Here is a 17,571-nt window from a genome sequence, read left to right as displayed (position 1 = left end):
TTTGTACATTATATATTAATATATCATAACATATCATCATTAATTTATTAATATTACATATTAATATAATGTAATTAAATTATACATAATATATATATTTCCATCTTCTTTATCCATTTGTCTATTGGTAGGCACTTGGGCTCCTTCCATATCTTGGCTATTGTAAATAATTCTGCCATACACAGGGGTGCGCGTATCTCTTTGCATGAGTGTTTTTGTTTTCCTTGGGTAAATACCCAATAGTGAGATTACTGGACCATATGGTGGTTCTCTGTGTAATTTTTTGAGGAACCTCCATACTGTTTCCCACAGTGGCTGTACTAATTTACATTCCCACCGGTAGTGCACAAGGGTTCCTTTTTCTCCATATCCTTGCCAGCACTTTGTATTTCTTTTTGTTACTGGCCGTTCTGGCAGGTGTAATGTGACCCCCCTGTGGCTCTGACTTGTGTTTTCCTGATGATGAGTGATGCTGCACATCTTTTCACATGTCCTGCTGGCCATCTGAATGTCTTCTTTGGAAAAATGTTTATTCAGGTCCTCTGCCTATTTAAAAAGCAATCAGATTATTATTATTATTATTATTTTGTTTTGTTTTTGGTTTTGTTTGTTTTTTGTTTTGGTAGAACAGGGAAATTTCTGACGTGCAGGGTGACAGGTAAAGCACACTTCACTACAAGTCCTGTCGCCTTCAGGATCAACTGAGTGGAGTCTCACTGCTTCCCCAGCCAGCCCTGCCGAGGAAAGTCCGGCAGCTTCCAGACCCAGACACACAAACTGAGGGGAAAATGAGCCGACTTCTGAGCCTCGGCCAACCAAATCGAACTCTCTTGGCTTTTTGGGTCTGGTTTTTGTAGATCATGAACCGTTAGGAACAGCTCCTGGCTCAGACTTCTCTGTGTGCAGGCTGGTGGTGAGGGGGTGTTGACTCGGGGTCAGAGATGGGCCCATGTTGATGGTTGTCTGAGAGGTTAGAACCCTTGGCCGGCTTGGAGCTCAGAAGAGTCCTCTGGGTCCCACCAGCTATTTCTTTCGTGTGGTAAATAGCCCAGCGGCTTCAATTCTTTCTTCTCTGGCCACATCCAGAGGTCCTCTGTGCCCTCGTCTGTCGTCATTGCCTTGCCTTCCCAACTTCTAAAATGTGCCGCGTTTTTCTTCTGGGCCATGGGCATATTATTCTCTTTCCTCGTAGCAATAATCTACTCCTTTTGGAAGAAGGTGGGGTCTAAAGGTAAGATTAATAATTAAGATTGATTAGAAAAAATATCTGGCTCTCGGCCCTGAGTCTCTCCTGTCCACCAGCCAGCACTTTGTTCTCTTTCCCACAGACAAGCAACTTGGTTGCCAAGAATTGACTTTCTTCCCAGAGCTCAGAAATGGTTACAGCTTTCTTTCATTTCTAGGGTTGATGTGAACTGGGGGAATAACGCCTGTTGAAGATTTAATGGGCTCCAGCCCTGGATGATTGCTGATACGGTATTATAGAAATCCATACGCTTTCGCTAGTTAAACACTTGTCCACCATAGGGATCTGGGCTGGATTTTCTCAGGAAGCAGAAGACGGAGATTGGGGCTGAAGAAACAGGGAATGAGTACCCTTAAATACAAAGATCCTTCCTATTAGGCCCTGTGTTCCAGAGTCCCAGGCATCCTCATCACAAAGCAGCAGGTCGTCGTGGATCCCAGCCCCTATTTAGGGGCCAGTGTAACACCAGGATGCGGATTAGATGGACCCAGGCCTGGGGGTGGACTGGAGCCCAGCCCCTTTGACTCCTAGCTGAATTGTCTCTCAGCAAGATGGCCAAGGAAATAGTTTTAGGGCTCTGAGGGTCCAATGGAAGGCCCGGCTTTGGGGTTTCGATATGTTTTTCTCTGCTGCTGTGGTGGAAGGAGTTACATATTTCATCAGTGTGGCGTGGGCACCGGCATTAATCCTTCAGCGGCTGACCAGTGGGGAGGGCTGACGGGTGGCAGGAGGATGTAGGGGGCCGGCGCCCAGGCTTCCAAGACACAAGTGCGGATCTGAGTGATTGCTGTCTGGCTGTTGGAAAACTTTCATCAAACAAACAATTTGGGATTTTGCCAAGAAGCAGTGATCGGTCTTTTCTTGTGTGTTGAGCTTTTGGGTCTCTACCGAGACCCAGGAAAACGTTGCCTCTTCCCCGCTCCCCAAACACAGGACTAGTCTCCTAGCAAGGTGGTTTCACGTTCTATCCTCCCAGACCTGCAGAGAAAGAGGTTTTGATCCTGTGGCTGACTCCCAGGGTGGGAGATCGCTGAATTTTAGGGGTGAGGGCCTGAGAAATGGCCTTTATTTTGATTATAAGGACTTGTTGCAGATTTTGCAGGATTTGGTTGAGGCTTGTTTACAATTGCTCCCAAATTTCGGAGGGCTCTGGGTTTTTTCTAGCTTTTCAGCTCTATGAAATTGCAAGTTGAGAGGGATCTAGAGGTGAGTGGACAGCGATGTGGATTCAAGCTGGAAAATGGGAGTGATACTTGCAGGCCAGATGCTCAGCAGAAAGAAAAAGTAAAGGCCCAGGGAGCCCGGGTGCCTGCATGCAAGGAAGCCCTGCTCGGTGATGCCCAGTCCCTCCTAATGCCCTCCCCTGTCTCCTCCCAAAGCGGTGCTTTCCTGGCAATGGGTCATGCTAGGAGGGCTGCGAAGCTCCCCCACGGGTGGGTGATGACCTCACGATTGTGGCTCTATTTTTCTCTTCGCGGGAGACACAGTGGGGAGGGCTCAGCCCCGGGCCCTCGGTGAGAGATCACTTGGAACAGTGTCTATTTGTTTGTTTTCTTGGCCGCTTAGTCATTCGGGCCGCTGGTGGCGTGGCCGCCAGACTCCGCTGAGACTGTCTGTAATGGCCAAGTTGTCAGGCAGCGGGAGGCTTTCTGCCAGGTTTGAACTGTATGTCTCTGTGGGCATGAAGGTCAGAGATGGCTATCTGGGATCACCATGGGGTGGCTTCTAAGGAGCCTGGAGCACTTTGCTGTCTCTCCTCCACGCCCCACCCCCCCATACCCCACACGGTCATCTGTTCCTGTCCCTCCAGGAGGGAAGGGACAGACGGTTTATTCTCTGATTTACTGGTAGGGAACTGTGACGAGCTGAGCACGAGGCTTGCGCAGCAGGCTGCGTGACCTCAGAGTCCAGCCTTCTGCTCCTGGACCTCTGCCTGGCACCAGCCGATCTGGCTTCTGTTCTCACTCTCCTGTGGAAGAAGATGCTTACGCTAGGAGGGATCGATGGTGCTGGCAGGAGCCTTCCCTGTATGAACCGAGTGCCAAAGTCCCAGCTGGTGGTCTTCAAACTTGTCCTTGCTTCCTCCTGTGGCCCGGGGCCCTGCTCCGGCAATGGGGCAAGAGGAAGGGCAGGATGGATGGGAACAGAAGCTGCTTCAGACAGGAGGATCTGACCCGGCCACAGGAGTCCTTTCTCTGTTGGGTATCCCTACTTTGCTCTAAAACTTCAGGGTCCTGGTTCTCTGTCTCCTCTCCAATAGGCCAGGCCAGCTCTGAGGCCTGGCTTCTCTGGTTTTTAGTTGTTTGAGGTCTTCCTGATCCTGTCCTACCTTACCTGCCTCCCACTAGTCCTTCAGGTCTTGGGAAAGGCGTTTTCCCAGGAAGCCATTCTTACTTCTGCCTGTCCCAGTCCCTGCTCCCAGCGCCCTCTGTTATAGTCTGCCTTATCACTGTGTTCTTTCCTAGCATATCCCTCACCACGTGTTGTAAAAATGTGTGCTCCTCTGTATGAGAGGCGAAGTAAAGGTCCGTGTTGTCCACAGATTTATCCTCAAGGCCTATTACTTGGGAGGCTCTTCAAATATTTGAATGAAAGTGGGCTTGTATCTTTCTTTCTTTCTTTTTTTTAAAGTTTATTTATTTATTTTGAGAGAGAGAGAGAGAGAGCATGAGCATGAGCAGAGGAGGGACAGAGAAAGAGGGAGAGAGAGAATCCCAGGCAGGCTCCATGCCATCAGCACAGAGCCCAGCATGTGGCTCGATCTCACGAACCGTGAGATCATGACCTGAGATCAAGAGTTGGACGCTTAACTGACTAAGCCACTCAGGTGTCCTGGGCTGGTATTTCCTTAAAATATTTAGGTCAGGTGTTAAACCTACTTTCTTTAGGAAACAAAGAGGAATTTGGGTTTGGAGCTATTGAAACTGAAAAATGTATGTCTGGGACCCAGCCAAATACATGGGTCTGAAACTCAAGTAAAAAGGTCATCCTTTGGGAAATAGATTTGGAAATCCTTGGCAGGTCCTGGAAGGCGGCCTCCTAAACCTCAGTGTTGCTACAGTCTAGATTTGGTGTGATTAGAAGAAGAGAATTATGGGAGATGGAACACATGGGTTCTTTCTCCAAGGGGATTTTCTGTCCCCTGGGTTTATCCAATTTTTTTCATCACAGAAATGGCCTCCACCTTCCACCCACGAGAATGTGAGCTGTCTAAACAAGAAGGGCAAAGCTATGGCTTCTTCCTGCGAATTGAGAAGGACACTGATGGCCACCTGGTCCGGGTGGTTGAGAAGGGTAGCCCAGCGGAGAAGGCGGGCCTCAAGGACGGAGATCGAGTTCTTAGGATCAATGGTGTCTTTGTGGACAAGGAGGAACACATGCAGGTGAAAGGGACATTTGGGGTTCTTCTAGGATCTCTTTGGCTCCCACATATCTGCTGATTAGTGTTTGGGGTCAGCAGAGGTCTCCCAGCTGCCACTGGCAAGGCAGACGCCCTATGGCTGTACTTTCTGCCAGTTAATCGTCTCCTCCAAATTAACTGAGAACCACAAAATGGTTCTTAGATTGAATAGTGTCAGAGCTAATAGGCATTGTGTTTGCTCTAGGCTAGGAACTATGCTGGGAGACTTCATAATCATTGTTTTGTTGAACCTTTGTCACAACCCATGAGGTACGTATTACCATTCTGCAGATGAGGGCTCAGAGGCTCCGATGACTTACTAATGTCTTGATGCAGTGAACATGTGGGACAGTCTGACCTCACCCCACTTCTGCCTGCCTCCCCATGCACGCCCTTTCCACCACACCATGCTGTTTCCATGAGCCCAGCTGGGATCGGGGCGCTCTAAGTTCTAACAGTGCTAGAGCCCCGCCCCCTCCAGCCCGCACCTGGTTCTTGGGAGGGGTGGGGTAGAGACGGCTGGACACTGTGCTGACTGTTTGGGCTTCAGAGACCAGCATTCGGAATCCTCTGGATCCAGAGACTGAGCCAGATGGTGAGCATCCCCTGGAATCGCTTCTTGGTTCAAGTTATCTTTTTCTTTCTCCTAGGTCGTGGATCTGGTCAGAAAGAGTGGGAACTCCGTGACTTTACTAGTCCTGGATGGGGATTCCTATGAGAAGGCCATGAAAAAACGGGTAGACCTGAAAGAGTTGGGTCAAAGTCGGAAGGAGCCGAGTTTGAATGATAAGAAACTGCCCCCTGTGGTGAAGGAAGGAGCAGAGACTTGGACGCAGCCACGACTCTGCTACCTGGTGAAGGAGGGGAGCAGCTATGGCTTCTCTCTGAAAACTGTCCAAGGTGGGCTTGAGGGCAGGATTTCCAGAAGAAAGATACTGTTATTGGCTAATGGCTTCTTTGACCACCTTTTCAGATGCTATGGCTGTCTAATTGTAGCTTCTCCCTCCCCTCTCCCTCCTTCCCTGACCCTTCCCTTGCTTTGACTATTGCACAACAAGGGATCAAGACACTGGACCCATCATGGGGTGACGAGGGGCCCCTGGGCACTCCTGTCCCCTAGTGTTAGGCTGAGCTTTGAGATCAGAGTGTTAGAGGGCTGATGCTTCTTTGTTATTCTTTCCTAGCTTCTTTAGGGTGAGGGTGGAGGGGAGAAGGGGGAATAAAAGGCAAGAAAAAGGAAATTTTTCATAATAGCTACTTTTGAGTAAGGATGCTGTCTTCCCACTTCAAGTGCCCAGGTGATCACACATTCAACAAATTCTTGAGGGCCTGTTGATGTGCCAGACACCATTCTAGTGGCTGAGGATGCTATTAAAAATCCCACCCTCCTGGGGTGCCTGGGTGGCTCAGTCGGTTGAGCATCCAACTTTGGCTCAGGTCATAATCTTGCAGTTCATGAGTTTGAGCCCCACGTCAGGCTCTGTGCTAACAGCTCAGAGCCTGGAGCCTGCTTCACATTCTGTGTCTCCCTCTCTCTCTGCCCCTTCCCCGCTCATGCTCTGTCTCTCTCTGTCTCTCAAAAATGAATAAACGTTTAAAAAAAATTTTTTTAATAAAAAAAAAATCCCACCCTCCTATGACATTTAAATAGTACCTTCTCAGCTGTGGCCCAGCCTCAACTGCTCTGAGGTACATCCCTGACCTCTGAGAGGTACATAGTGATTTGAAAACTCCTGACCACCAGAAAGTACTAGAAGCTCTGTTTGTAGAGTTTCAGAGATACAGACTATGCAATTGACTGTGGTTCCGTAATGGTGTCTCTGGGATTTAGAGCCATAGAGGCTACTGGTTCCACCTTGAATTTGCTCCTCCCATGTTCCTTCTGATACTGGAGAAGCACTGGTCATAATTAGGTAAGTGATAAAGAACAGACCAATAGTAAACATAAAACTTGTTTCCAAGGCCTATTTAACCTATAGCAAGAGATATAAACTAGGGAGAAGAGGCATTTCTCAAGTTTGTCCACTATTAAACATAGTGGTGTAGGTGGTCAAGGGAAGCCTGGCATTTCTTAGAAGTCCATTATCAGCAAAATGGTAAAAAAATGATCATAATTCAGATTCAGTCCATTTGGCCCTTGTGTTAGTGAACATAATGCATGGTTTAAATGAGCTTTATGAAGAAAATGTTTTCTACATGACAAATATATAACAAGAGAAATTGTAATGGGAGAAATTTTAAGACAGCAGTTTCTACTGTTATTCCTTACAAGTGATTTATTTTGTCATTATGAAGCTGCCCTTTGCCTAGGTTGAAATATTAATATCTTGAAAGAATTGATATCATTTCTCTATCATCTCTATCTCTATCTCTATCTCTATCTCTATCTCTATCTCTATCTCTATCTCTATCTCTATCTCTATTTGTATCATTTCTGTATCTAGCTGCCTTCTGTGGCTCTGTCCTCCTAGGCTTGCATCAGTGAGATTTGGTGACCTCATTGGTACATGACGGTTGGTGATAGAACTAATTAAAGAGGACAGGGGGCACCTGGTGGCTCAGTCAGTTGACTGTCCATCCGACTTCGGCCCAGGTCATGATCTCACGGTCTGTGCGTTGGAACCCCACGTCGGACTCTGAGCCCTGACAGCTCAGAGCCTGGAGCCTGCTTCCGACTCTATGTCTCCCTCTCTCTCTGCCCCTCCCCTGCTCACGCTCTGTTCTCTCTCTCAAAAATGAATAAACGTTAAAAAGAATTAAAAAAAAAAATAAAAGGACAGAATGGAACAGATGCTTTCTAATTCCACAAATGCGAAGAATGGGAGTGTGACAACAATACAGCCCAGGCACAGCTCGGTGCTTTTCCGGTTCAAAAGGCCAGTGCCACCTGAGATTCCTTCCTTGCGTTTAGTTGGGGTCGGAAATTCTATTACAATCAACAAAACCCAACAAAGCTCCTAGCACAAAGCCAGGAGCTGTAATTATAATTCTAGATCAGAAGGCAAAGTTAGCCTTAAAATTGGAGGTTGTAATTTTTACGTTATTGGGAGGAAATCCCTTATTGCTGGACTTTCTGTGTGATGGAGTTGTGATGCTGGTCCACTCCCTTTCAGGCAAAAAGGGAGTGTACATGACTGATATAACACCTCAAGGTGTGGCTATGAAAGCTGGTGTCCTGGCCGGTGATCACTTGATTGAAGTAAATGGAGAGAATGTAGAAGACGCCAGCCATGAGGAAGTCGTTGCAAAGGTATAGCCCAAAGGGGCACTTTTCTTACCTTTCACTCTCCTCCGAAGTGACAGGAAGACAGGAGTGGTAGTTTATGATGGAAGGAATATAATGATGGGAAGCTAATCCTTTGTTTTTAGAGTGAATAGACTCACTAGCGGTGTCAGCAGGGTTAGCATAGGGTTTTGGAACAAGGCTAGTTTCGTGTTATTTCAAAGAAAAGTGTTCTAAAGAACTGTCAACTTTATCTTTTGGATCTTTTTGTACCTGATTGGGAGCTCCGTCTGAATTTATAACAAATTGAGTGTTTTGCTAAAATGTTTTAGCTCAAGCTGGCAGATAACCAATGTGATGATGAATATAGAGCTACGTGTAGGAGGTGTTGGAAGACCTGTTACCCCAGGTCTTATGTCCTGGGTCCATGACACATGGATTACACTCTCAGGTTTTCCTTTGAGGTCACGTGGAACCATGAAAACTGACCAACTTCTCCTGGTAGAATAATTTTTCACAGTAGACCTTTACCTTCTTTTCCAAACTCCTTCTCTAGACGTAAGTACTTCGCTTAAGTACCTTTCTGGGTTTTCTGAATCCCAGCTCTCACTTGGGTTCAGTTAGCATCTGTGTGGGTGAGGTCATACTTAACAAAGGGGAAAACAGCTGTAGAAGTGGGGGTCGAGAAATCCCAGGGAGATCAGGAGGTAGTGTTATAGTTCAAACTCAGGCCTCACATTGCATATTTTCTGTCGAACCTAGAGACTGTGTGCTTCTGCGCAGAAGTTCTCCTCCTCCCCCGTGCCGTTCTTGGAGACCGCTGTCAGTCTTACTGTGTGTGCTGTTCCAGGTGAAGAGTTCTGGAGGCCGCGTCATGTTCCTGCTGGTGGACGAGGAGACTGACAAGCTCCACACCGAGCAGAAGACCAGATTCAGGAGAGAGACGGCCAGTTTGAAACTGCTACCCCACCAGCCCCGGCTCGTGGAGATGAAGAAGGGGAGCAATGGCTATGGTTTCTACCTGAGGGCAGGCCCGGAACAGAAAGGTGAGGCGCTAGACGAGCAGAAAGCGTGGCAGTGGAACCAATTGAACAATGAAGTCCAATTCTTCATCCTAGTCCGACTCCAGAGTTCTGTTAGGCCCCCAACTTCCTAGCTGCTGCACGAGGGGATAGTAAGAGACTAGAAGGCATAGCCGGGTCATTTTCCATGGGGGCCTGACAATGGGTCTCTCAGGTTTTCCTTAGCAGAATGATAAAGCAGAATTTTAGATCTGGGCGGTAGTGTGCTGTAAATTTGCTCTCCGGGGGGAAAATTCCACCTAATTTGTAGCATTTGTTGATTTATTTTATTTTATTTTATTTTATTTTATTTTATTTTATTTTATTTTATTTTATTTTATTTTATTTTATTTTATTTTATTTTATTTTATTTTATTTTATTTCGGTGGTGCAAATACTCCCATTACATCTGATTTCAAGCTACCAATGTGCTGTCACAGAGTGCAATGTGGAGAAGTATTGGCAAGAAAGGGTTCTCATGAGCTTGGACGAGCCAGCTCCAGTACGCCACCAGATCCGAGGCAGAGGTGTGGGCTGGGGCCTGGGAATCCAATAGAACCAGGAATCTTTCTGATTCCTTGCAACTCAACAAGAAAAGAACTACAGTCCTTCTAGGGAAGCTGAATATATAAAAGAACGCAGCTTCAGGCCATTTTGCAAACTGTTATTCTCCTAGAAGTTGCTATGTTCTGTTCATTATGTATATTTGAATTAATCGAATGTTAATTTGATTCATATTATATAAAAGCATCCACAGGGCCTTCTAGAATATCAAGTGGATCAAATAGGAGTTCTTCAGTCAAGGAGCCTCCTGTTTAGTAGAGGAGATGCAATACTTATGTCCGTAGCTGAAGGTAGTTGTGAGGAGAACCTTAATATGGGTTAGATAAAATACTGTTGGAATTCAAGGTTGGAACACATTTTCCTTACTAAAAAAGTACAGGAAGACCTCATAGTAGAGATGGCACCTGAGCTCAGGCTTTGCAGTATGAATAGAATTTGGACAAACAGATGGTGTGGGAACAACGCAGGCCATTCCATTAGGATGGGATTGTGTGAATAAAGCAGGGAAACATGGGCACAGTTTGGCATCTGAGGTGTAGCACAGGAAACCATGTTAGAAAGGTAGTTTGGAAAGAGATGATGAAGGGCCTTTAATACCAGGTTGAAGAGTTTAGACTTGGCTCTGTGGTCGATGGGGAGTTAAAAGTTTTTTCAGCAGTGTGATAAGAAAAAATTAAGCCTATAGCACCTTGGGGGCTTACGCATCTCAAACACAATCCTAATAATTCTGCAAGAAGAGTTTCTGAACTTAAGGGCTTAGAGAAGATACAGTAATTATTATAAAGTCAAATAGTTGTGGTTTAACTGGGACCAAACTCAGGTCTGTTCTGTTCTTTTTTTTTTTTTTAATTTTTATTTTTTAATGTTTTTATTTATTTTTGAGACAGAAACAGAGCATGAGCTCTGGGGCGGGGGGTGGGGGGGAGTGGTCAGAGAGAGAGGGAGACACAGAATCCAAAGCAAGCTCCAGGCTCTGAGCTGTCAGCACAGAGCCCGATGCAGGGCTCTAACTCATGCACTGTGAGATCATGACCTGAGCCGAAGTCGGATGCTTAACCGACTGAGCCACCCAGGCGCCCAGGTCTGTTCTGTTCTAAAGCCCACACTCGTGCTGTTGCCCCGAGGAATGACTTGGTCCGACATTGCATCAAGAAGAATCTGAAGGCAGATCTGTATTGGAGAAGACAGAGATCAGGGACAGGGAGAGCAATTCATAACTGAAGGTAGGTAGAGTTTAAGGCAGGAACTAATACCACCTGCATTGAGGGTAGAGGAAGTGGCTCCAGAGAAGAGGAGATGTGTCAAATATTAAGGCAGCAACAAAGGACCTAGGAGTTGATTGGAATATGGGGAGTGGACACTGAGGAAGAATTGTTCCTACGTGTCAGTGACTGGAGTGATGGTGCTCCCATGAACAGGTGACCTAGAGGAGGAGCTTTGGGATGGGGGTGATGGGCAGAGATGGCTTTTGGTTTGAGTATGTTACATTTGAGGGATCTATGGGATACCTAGTTGGAGATGCCCAGCAGCCAGCTGGAAAAGTGAAACTGGAGCTTGTTACAAAAGTGGGAAGGACAACAAAAAAGACAGTGTGGGAGATCTGAAGGCGTCTGGTAAAGACTGTTCAAGTCGGGAGAGGAAGGCGGAAGACACATTGTCGAGGCACGCCCACAAACACATTCACAGTCAAATACACCTAGTGGCTACTAAAATGCCAGCATGGGTTTCCTAGGCTCTGTCTTCTTTGGTTTTGTTCTTCTTTCTTCTTTCAACCCCCCTTTTAATGGCTTAGCTTCTCCATAAGATGTATGGGTTACAAGAGCTTCCTGGGAACTAGCTGACTCCTAACACTTAGCATGTTATTTTGTCAAGATTGAGCCTCAGACACTTTTAGTAACATGATTTTTTTTTCCTTAAGGTCCTTTCATTGGTAATGGCTAAGTTTGTTTCTGGAGTAAGTTCTGGGCAGGAAATGAGGCTGGATAGGGTGCTCACAGGCTTTCTCTGATGCCAGGGGGAGGGGCAGTAGTATTCAGCATGCCTTTTACATTTATTTATCAGATCCTTGGGCTCCAGCAGAAATGCCACAGTTTAATTTAGGGATCTTTCTGATAATTTTATTTAATTTTTTGGGAGGGTAGGTCAAGTCGTCAAGGACATAGATTCCGGAAGTCCAGCAGAGGAGGCCGGCTTGAAGAACAACGACTTGGTAGTCGCTGTCAATGGCGAGTCTGTGGAATCCCTGGATCATGACAGTGTGGTGGAAATGATTAGAAAGGGCGGAGATCAGACTTCACTGCTGGTGGTGGACAAAGAGACGGACCACATGTATAGACTGGTAAATAATTCAAGGCCACGCATTCGTGCATTAAGGTTGGGTCCATTCCCTCAAGTCCTCAAACTTTGGCTAAGTTACCACTTTGATTTTCAAACTGGAAGGGGTGTAACGGTCATCATTAAGGCTGCATTGAAGGTCAAGTTGGTAGTGACAAGAGAATGCCAAGTGATTGGTACGTGAGTTTTAAATCCTTAGATTCGAGATTTTGAAAGAATTTGCGAATGTAACTACAGAATTACTCTTGCTGATCTGAGAAGAATCTATGAACATTACCCTGGAAATAGGCAGATATAGCTCTAACTGTGCCAAATAGCAAACAACTGGATTTTAAACTATAAACCAATAAATGCCATTAACCCTGCATAAAAGCCTAGAAAGAATTATTAAATAGCTCCTGAGCCCTTAGCAAGGTAATAGAAACATGGATTCACCAAGACTAACATTAGTGTCACACTAATCTTATTTGCTCTTAACTTTTAATCACAACAGGTGTTACCTGCATGCCTTTTTTTTTTTTTTAATAATCTTTTAATTTTATCACAAGAACTGAGTTTCAGTCTAGTTTAAGAGACATTCAGGGGACTTCGATGTACCATCCACCTTGCTAGGTGGTGGTCACACAGATGAACAAAGATGAACTTATTCTATGTGATATACAATAATGGCAGCATCCAAAGGTACATAAATGATAGAGAGCGAGGAATATGATAGGGGTGGTATTAGCCCCTTTTTACAGATTTGCAATTTCTTAGTCTCTCTAAGCTTCATTTTTTTAAGTCACCCATCCCAGCCAGTATTTGAACCCAAGTTGTTTTGCCGAGTGCAGGGCTTGAACTCATGACCCTGAGATCAAGACCTGAGCTGAGATCAAGAGTCGGATGCTTAGCTGACTGAGCCACCCAGACACCCCTGAACCTAAGTTCTTAATTCATTCCACCATATTCCCTCTCAGCACATCTTGATTAGGTATTTCAAGATACTTGTGTAAAGAAAATTGAAGAGTAAACTGGATGATAGAAGGATTTGTGGGATTTTAGCTAGTTTACGGCCATACTTGAAGGATAATTGATATTGGAACAATGTCGTTCTGCATAGATGTCTCCAATGGTATTCTGCGTATCCTAAGCTGTTTATAATCCAATTTGGAAACATGGAAAATGTTTAACATACTTTAGTCATACAGATGGCTTAATATGTTGATGGGTAATTAATTTACTAGAGATTATAATATTCAAAATATGCAGTCAGGATAGAAAGAAGCATAAAAACTAGTAAGTTTAACTTTAAACAGGAATAAATTTCACATACTAATTTAAAACTAAATTGTATGCATATCAAATGGTGAGACCTGATTTGAGGACTATAAAAAAAGAACAGAAACCTGATGATACCCTACATAGCTGCCCCCACCCCAAAAAGGCAATTTAAATGGACACTTGGCTTTTGGAGAGGACAGTTGGTCAGACCGTACTTAAAATGACTAGTAAGTAATGTATGCTTGGGCAAGTTACCCTGGCTGTACTTGTTTCCTTAGTTGTAAAGTGGGGATAGCTACTGTGCAGTGTTATATGAGCTAATATTTAGAACATTCAGAATAATGTGTGGCATATAGAAATGTTTAAGTCAACATCGTGTCCAGTTCTGAGAACATGACTATAAGAAGTCCAGTATCAAGAAAGGTAATTGGAGCAGAGGTTCTAGAAGTCACAATGTGAGTATTTAGCTTGAATAAGCATAGACTTTTGGGGAGGAAAGGAGAGTATCTTCAAGAATTCTAAAAGCAGGGGTGCCTGGGTGGCTCAGTTGGTTAAGCTTCCAACTTTGGCTCAGGTCATGATCTCAGGTCTGTGAGTTTGAGCCCCTCATCGGGCCCTGCACTGACAGCTCAGAGCCTGGAGCCTGCTTCCGATTCTGTGTCTCCCTCTCTCTCTGCCCCTCCCCTGCTCACGCTCTGTCTCTCTCTCTCAAAAATAAACATTAAAAAAAAAAAAAGAATTAAAAAGACTAAATGATAACATGATGACTGTGTAAGAGGACAGATATGTTAATTAACTTGATTGTGGTGATCACTTCACAATGTGTATGTATATCAAATCACTGTATCACTCACAGGTGTATCAAATCACTGTATCAAATCACAGGTGTATCACTGTACATACACCTTGAATATATACAGTTTGTCAATTACACATTAATAAAGCTGGAAAAACCATGAAGCACAAATTGACAAACTTGGAAGTGGAAATAGACAATTCCACAATAATAGTTGGAAGATTCCTCGTTCTTAATCACGGATCGAGCCACCAGACAGAAGATAAGGAACTCAAGGACTTGAACAAAATTAACTAGATCTAACAAATATAGAGCACACTCTACCCAACAACAGCCCCAACTGAAGCTGCCAGGAACAGGGTGAGCCATTTTTGCTGAGTGGTGACCTCCCAGCTTGTAGAAAAGTTCAGACAGAAGTCAGGAAGTCACTTCACAGGCTGCTATAAAGGGGATTCTGGCATTAATTCTTTTCCACTCCCTCCTAATTCTATGACAATGATTTAACTATAATGTTTTGGTTAATACAAGAGAGAATTTTGAAAAACATGCTTTCCCCATCTTCTTCCTCCCCCTCCCTTCAGCCCCTGTAAAGCAGGTTCCACACAGGGGTGGGTGGATCTTTGAGATATAACCGTGAATGAAACAAACACCTAAACAAGTTCCTGGCACATACTAGGCACCCAGATATCTGAAAGTGAATGAAAACTCACTGTTTAATGTTACTATGCTTGTCCTCAAGATTAGCTGCTGTGATCACATACAGTTGATTTGCCCTTTGGGTAGTGATGTTGGAGGTATTTTTGTATGTAACAAGTCACTGATAACTTTCCACATTTCATTTTATTTTTTGTTATCATTTTTAAAATAGAATTCATTGTCAAGTTGACTAACATACAGTGTGTGAAGTGTGCTCTTGGTTTTGGGGGTAGATTCCCGTGGTTCACTGCTTACCTACAACACCCAATGCTCATCCCAGCAAGTGCCCTCCTCAATACCCATCACCCACTTTCCCCTCTCCTCCACCCCACCATCCACCCTCAGTTTGTTTTTTCTCTGTATTTAAGAGTCTTGTGGTTTGCCTCCCTGCCTCTCTGTTTGTAACTAGTTTTTCCACCTTCCTTCCCCCATGGTCTTCTGTTAAGTTTCTCAAGTTCCACATATGAGTGAAAACATGATACCTGTCTTTCTCTGCCTGACTTATTTCACTTAGCTTAATACCTTCCAGTCCCATCCATGTTGCTGCAAATGGCATGATTTTATTCTTTCTCATGCCAAGTAGTATTCCATTGAATATATAAACCACATCTTCTTTATCCATTTATCAGTTGATGGACATTTAGGCTCTTTCCATAATTTGGCCTTTGTTGAAAGTGCTGCTATAAACATTGGGGTACATGCACCCCTATGAATCAGCACTCCTGTATCCTTTGGATAAATTCCTGGTAGTGCTATTGCTGGGTTGTAGGGTAGTTCTATTTTTAATTTTTTGAGGAACCTCCACACTGTTTTCCAGAGTGGCTGCACCAGTTTGCATTCCCACCAACTGCAAGAGGGTTCCTGTTTCTCCACATCTGCACCAGTATCTGTTGTTTCCTTAGTTGTTTATTTTAGCCACTCTGACCAGTGTGAGGTGGTATCTCAGTGTGGTTTTGATTTGTATTTCCCTGATGATGAGTGACGTTAAGCACCCTTTCATGTGTCTGTTGGCCACCTCGATGTCGTCTTTGGAGAAGTGTCTATTCATGCCTTTTGCCAATTTCTTCACTGGATTATTTGTTTTTTGGGTGTTGAGTTTGATAAGTTCTTTATAGATTTTGGATACTAACCCTATATCCAATATGTCATTTGAAAGTATCTTCTCTCATTCCATTGGTTGCTTTTCAGTTTTGTTGATTGTTTCCTTCAGTGTGCAGTTTTTTAATCTTGATGTGGTCCCAATAATTCATTTTTGCTTTTAATTCCCTTGCCTTTGGAGACATGTCGAGCAAGAAATTGCTGTAGCTGAGGTCAAAGAGATTGTTGCCTGTTTTCTCCTCTAGGGTTTTGATGGTTTCCTGTCTCACATTTAGGTCTTTCATCCATTTTGAGTTTATTTTTGTGTATGGTGTAAGAAAGTGGTCTAGTTTCATTCTTCTGCATGTTGCTGTCCAGTTCTCCCAGCACCGTTTGCTAAAGAGATTGTCTTTTTTCCATGGGATGCTCTTTCCTGCTTTGTCAAAGATTACTTGGCCATCCATTTGGGCCCAATTCTGGGTTCTCTATTTTATTCCATTGGTCTATGTGTCTGTTTTTGTGCCAATATCATACTCTCTTGATGATTACAGCTTTGTAGTAGAGGCTAAAGTCTGGGATTATGATGTCTCCCGCTTTGGTTTTCTTTTTCAACATCACTTTGGCTATTCAGGGTCTTTTGTGGTTCCGTACAAATTTTAGGATTGTTTGTTCTGGCTTTGAGAAGAATGCTGGTGTAATTTTGATTGGGATTGCACTGAATGTGTAGATTGTTTGGGTAGTATTGACATTTTAACAATATTCTTCCAATCCATGAGCATGGAATGTTTTTCCATTCTTTGTGTGTTCTTCAATTTTCTTCATAAATTTTCTATAGTTTTCAGCATGTGGATCTTTCACATCTTTGGTTAGGTTTATTTCTAGGTTTTTTATGGTTCTTCGTACAATTGTAAATGGGATCGACTTCTTGATTTCTCTTTATGTTGCTTCATTGTTGGTATATAGAAATGCAACCAACTTCTGTACACTGATTTTATATCCTGCAACTTTGCTGAATTCATGTATCAGTTCTAGCAGCCTTTCTGGTGGAGTCTTGCAGGTTTTTCATGTAGAGTATCATGTCATCTGCGAAAAGTGAAAGTTTGACTTCTTCTTTGTCAATTTTGATGCCATTTATTTCATTTTGTTGTCTGATTGCTGATGCTAGGACTTCCAACACTATGTTAAACAACAGTGGTGACAGTGGACATCCCTGTCATGTTCCTGATCTCAGGGGGAAAGCTCTCAGGTTTTCCCCATTGAGGATGATATTAGCTGTGGGCTTTTCATATATGGCTTTTATGTTGTTAAGGTATGTTCTTTCTATCCTGACTTTCTTGAGGGTTTTTATTAGGAAAGGATGCTGTATTTTGTCAAATGCTTTTTCTGCATCTGTTGACAAGATCATATGGTTCTTATCCTTTCCTTTATTAATGTGATGTATCACATTGGTTGATTTGCAAATATTGAACCAGCCCTGCAGCCCAGAAATGAATCCCACTTGATCACGGTGAATAATTCTTTTTATATGCTGTTGAATTCAATTTACTAGTATCTTGTTGATAATTTTTGCATCTGTGTTCGTCAGGGATATTGGCCTGTAATTCTCCTTTTTTGTGGGATCTCTGTCTAGTTTGGGAATCAAAGTAATGCTGGTTTAACTTTCCATATTTTAAAGACAGAAAGAAATGTGGAACATTTGCAAGTATATAACTGAAAGGTCTGAAATGTAGTTGAATTGGGTAACTATGAGGTTCTTGGCTATTCTTGTTTAGAAAGGAAGATGTGGTCTTGTGGTTAGTCAGAGAATTGATAACCAGAGGACCCCAATCTAATTTTAGCCAGGCTGCTGAACAGCACAATTTGGGGCAGAGCACACATTGTACTCACTTTCAGTTGCCTGATTTTGTACTCATT

General features: G+C 43.9%; 1 protein-coding gene across 5 annotated transcripts in view; it reads left to right on the top strand.

Moving 5' to 3' along the window:
• Window positions 1–17,571, top strand: part of PDZK1 (PDZ domain containing 1) — a 45,056-nt gene that overhangs the window by 14,624 nt on the left and 12,861 nt on the right. For 3 of the 5 annotated variants that reach the window (XM_045033413.1, XM_006935054.5, XM_006935051.5), the window contains 5 exons: window positions 4,418–4,629; window positions 5,297–5,546; window positions 7,760–7,896; window positions 8,720–8,915; window positions 11,636–11,832. In XM_045033413.1, coding sequence (XP_044889348.1) covers window positions 4,420–4,629; window positions 5,297–5,546; window positions 7,760–7,896; window positions 8,720–8,915; window positions 11,636–11,832 — 990 coding nt within the window. In that variant the 5' untranslated portion in view covers window positions 4,418–4,419. Of the gene's footprint in view, window positions 1–1,403; window positions 1,477–4,417; window positions 4,630–5,296; window positions 5,547–7,759; window positions 7,897–8,719; window positions 8,916–11,635; window positions 11,833–17,571 lie in introns of all 5 variants that reach the window. The other 2 variants (XM_006935053.5, XM_019837738.3) reach the window with 1 other exon arrangement.

Source organism: Felis catus, chromosome C1 (assembly GCF_018350175.1).
Source record: "Felis catus isolate Fca126 chromosome C1, F.catus_Fca126_mat1.0, whole genome shotgun sequence".
In the NCBI taxonomy this organism is placed as follows: domain Eukaryota; kingdom Metazoa; phylum Chordata; class Mammalia; order Carnivora; family Felidae; genus Felis; species Felis catus.
The sequence above is the reverse complement of the archived record's forward strand: the minus strand, read 5'-3'. Positions and strand labels throughout refer to the sequence as shown.